This window comes from Apteryx rowi, unplaced genomic scaffold (genome assembly GCF_003343035.1).
Source record: "Apteryx rowi isolate R43461 unplaced genomic scaffold, aptRow1 scaffold_1289, whole genome shotgun sequence".
Classification (NCBI taxonomy): domain Eukaryota; kingdom Metazoa; phylum Chordata; class Aves; order Apterygiformes; family Apterygidae; genus Apteryx; species Apteryx rowi.
In genome coordinates, this window is record NW_020447518.1 from 41872 (window position 1) to 45065 (window position 3194).

Consider the following 3194-nt stretch of genomic DNA (forward strand, 5'->3'; position numbering starts at 1 on the left):
GGGGGGTCCTGGGGGCCGCCGGTGCCCCTAGGGGGTAGCGGGGGGAGTTTCCAGGCTGCCGGGGCTCAGGGCGGGGGATCCTGGGGGGTGGCGGGGGCCACAGCCCCTGGTGACGTGGGGCCGCGCGGGGCAGGTGGACGCGCAGATGTCGCGGCTGGTGGAGCTGTTCGAGCTGAGCGAGGGTGAGCGGCACCTGCGGCATCTGCTGGTCGCCCTTTTCCAGGAGGTTTTTTCTGAGTTCTTCCCCGGTGAGTCCCGCGCGCGGCAGCTCTGGCCCTAGGGTGAGCGCGCAGCGTGGCCGTCGTTCATTTGCATATGACGCCCCGTGCCGTCTCGCCCCGCCTAGGCTGTGCCGTGCTGCCCTTTGGCTCCTCCGTCAACGGCTTTGACGTCCATGGCTGCGACCTGGATCTGTTCCTGGACCTGGAGCGGGCCAAGAGCATCCGGGCGCAGGCGCGGGGTGCCCCAGCGGCCGATGCCGGCTCCTCCGACTCGGACGACTCGCTGCTGGGCGACGTGGAGCTAGCGGCGGCGCCGGCGGTGCTGGAGCTGGTGGCAGCGGTGCTGCGGCGCTGCGTCCCGGGCGTGCGGCGCGTGCGGGCTGTGCCTGCCGCCCGCCGCCCCGTCGTCAAGTTCTGCCACAAGGAGTCGGGGCTGCTGGGCGACGTCTCCATCGACAACAGGTCTGGCGGCGGCGGCACTGGGGCGGTGGGTGCCAGGGGCACCGCGGGGGCCCCGGTGACACGTCCATCCCCCCTCCCGCAGGCTGGCGCTCCGCAACACGGCTTTCCTGCGGCTCTGCGCCGAGGCGGATGGGCGCGTGCGGCCACTGGTCTACGCGCTGCGCTACTGGGCCAAGCAGCAGGGCCTGGCAGGTGGGACGCGGTGCCGGGACACGGTGCGGTGCAGTGCGGTGCTGGGCGGGATGCGATGCGGTGCCGGGACGCGGCGCGGGGCCGGCGCTGACTCCGTCTCCCCCTCCCCGCAGGAAGCCCCTCTGGCGGCGGCCCCCTGCTCACTAACTACGCGCTGACGCTGCTGGCGCTCTTCTTCCTGCAGACGCGCAGCCCCCCGGTGCTGCCCTCGCTGGCCCAGCTCCGGGAGCTGGCAGGTAGGTGGGCGGCTGCCGTGTGCCCAGCCCGGCCCGGCCGCAGCCCCTCGCTGAGACCCCCCTCGCTGTGCCCAGGGGACGAGGACTGCAGCGTCGTGGAGGGCTGGGACTGCAGCTTCCCCCAGGACGCCGCCTCGCTGGGCAGCAGCGCCAACGCCGAGAGCCCGGGTGAGCGCCGGGGCGGGGGCCGGGCGGTGGCAGCGGCGCCCCGGAGCCGCTCTCACCCCTCTGCGTCCCCCAGGCTCCCTCCTGGCCGAGTTCTTCCGCCTCTTCGGGGACTTCGACTTCGCCGGGCGGGTGATCTCGCTGCGCAAGGGCCGGGCGCTGCCGCTGCCCAGCGCCCTGCTCTTGGAGGCCGGTGGGCGGCTCAAGCTGGGGCCCTTCAACCTGCAGGACCCCTTCGAGCTCAGCCACAACGTGGCCGCCAACGTCACCGAGAAGACGGCGGCGCGCTTTGGGCGCTGCTGCCGCGACGCCGCCAAGCACTGCCGCAGCCCGTGCTACCGCCGCGCCTCCAGCAAGGGCGAGGCCTGGGGGCTTGTGCGTCTCTTCCAGCCTGGCGCCCTGGAGCCGGCGGGGCCGGCAGCTGGCGTTTTCCTCATCACCATCCCCTTCGGCGCCACTGCGCTCCTGCCCGCCTGCCGGCAGCAGCTCTGCCAGGTGCCCGCTTTCCGGTGCCGCTGGTTCCGGGAGGCTTGTGCAGCCATTGCCTTCGTGCTCGGGCACGTGCTGAAGTGCAGCTGCGTGGAGATCCCGGAGCAGCAGGGAGCCCCTGGAGAGGCATCCGGGCCGCAGGGAGCGGCACCCGAGGAACCGGGGAGCGGGGAGCTGCCGGCAGCCCCCAGCAACCCCCCAGAGCCGCCGGTAGATGAGCCACTGGCAGATAAGCTGCATCCAGCCGAACAGCCAGCAGCCCCCAGCAACCCTTTGGAGATGCCATCGGATGAGCCGTCTCCGTCTAAGCAGCTGGCAGCCCCCAGCGACCCTCCGGAGATGCCGTCGGATGAGCTGCCTCCATCTGAGCAGCCAGCAGCCCCCAGTGACCCTCTGGAGATGCCGTTGGATGAGCTGCCTCCGTCTGAGCAGCCGGTAGCCCCCAGTGACTCTCCAGAGCCACTAGCAGATGAGCCGGCAGCAGGGTCCAAGCGTCCCCTGCCGGAGGAGCCGGAGGGCGCCGAGGGGCCAGGTGGGAAGCGGCGCCGGGCCGGAGGCCCCGAGGGGGAGGCCGTGAGCTGGAGCTGTGCCGTGTGGCACCGTGTGTGGACGGGCCGGCGTCGTGTGCGCCGGCAGCTGCGGCAGCCTGGTGCCGCTCTGGCCGCAGGACCCCAGTGGGACGGGGGCGCCCTGGAGCTGGAGACGAGGGTGTCGGAGGCCATTGTGGAGCAGGCGGGAGCGCAGCGGCCACTGGAGCCACTGCTGCGGTTCGAGGCCGGCGCCTGGGCAGGTGGCGCTGCGCCGGAGCTGTGGGCGCTGCTGCGCTTGGCCCCGGCCCCCAGTGCCGGGCAGCTCTTCCACGACTTCTTCCACTTCCTGCGGAGCTTCCTGCCAGCCATGGTGGAGCGGCGCCTGGCCCGGCTGGACTGGGGGGCGAGCGCTGCCCCCGCGGACTGAGGCCCTGGGGCGGTTGGGGGCTGCGTCGTGCTGTTTTTCTACGTTTTGGAGCGTGTTTGGACGTTTTGGAGCGTGTTTGGTAATAAAAGCTCTAGTTTGGAGTCGCAGCCCAACTGCGTTTTCCTGCGCGTCGTCCAGCGGCGGGGGGGGGCCTCGGCACCAGAAGCAAAGCACTGGGATCAGGGCAGCGAGAGAGGAGGGAAAGGGGGGAAGGTAGCAGCAGGACCCGGGCGGGGTAGTGGGTTGAAGTCTGTCTTTGCACGACGTTGTTCCTCCCGGGGGAGGTGCACCGTTCCCGGAGGCACTGCAATACCRGGACRATGCGCGGAGCGGAGGGAGCAAGCTCCGGGTCCAACTCCCGCGACCAAAAATCCGTTTAATATAAAGTCCTCTCATCGAGGACGTATCAGATATTAAACTGATAAGAACAGATACTACACTTGATCTTAGCCAAAAGGCCGAGAAGCGATGC

At 70.7% G+C, this 3194-nt stretch overlaps 1 protein-coding gene and 1 non-coding gene across 2 annotated transcripts in view; one reads left to right on the forward strand and one right to left on the reverse strand.

Annotated features, from left to right (window-relative positions):
• TUT1 (terminal uridylyl transferase 1, U6 snRNA-specific) overlaps window positions 1-2823 on the forward strand; it is a 4643-nt gene extending 1820 nt beyond the window's left edge. Inside the window, exons 3-8 of the mRNA XM_026056002.1 lie at window positions 134-248; window positions 347-683; window positions 766-875; window positions 989-1111; window positions 1187-1279; window positions 1353-2823. Coding sequence (XP_025911787.1) covers window positions 134-248; window positions 347-683; window positions 766-875; window positions 989-1111; window positions 1187-1279; window positions 1353-2722 — 2148 coding nt within the window. The 3' untranslated portion in view covers window positions 2723-2823. The remainder of the gene's footprint in view (window positions 1-133; window positions 249-346; window positions 684-765; window positions 876-988; window positions 1112-1186; window positions 1280-1352) is intronic.
• A 178-nt stretch (window positions 2824-3001) lies between these two features.
• Window positions 3002-3192, reverse strand: LOC112961133. Its single transcript, XR_003251934.1, has one exon. It is a non-coding gene; the product is annotated as a U2 spliceosomal RNA (small nuclear RNA).
• Between the last annotated feature and the right edge of the window lie 2 nt (window positions 3193-3194).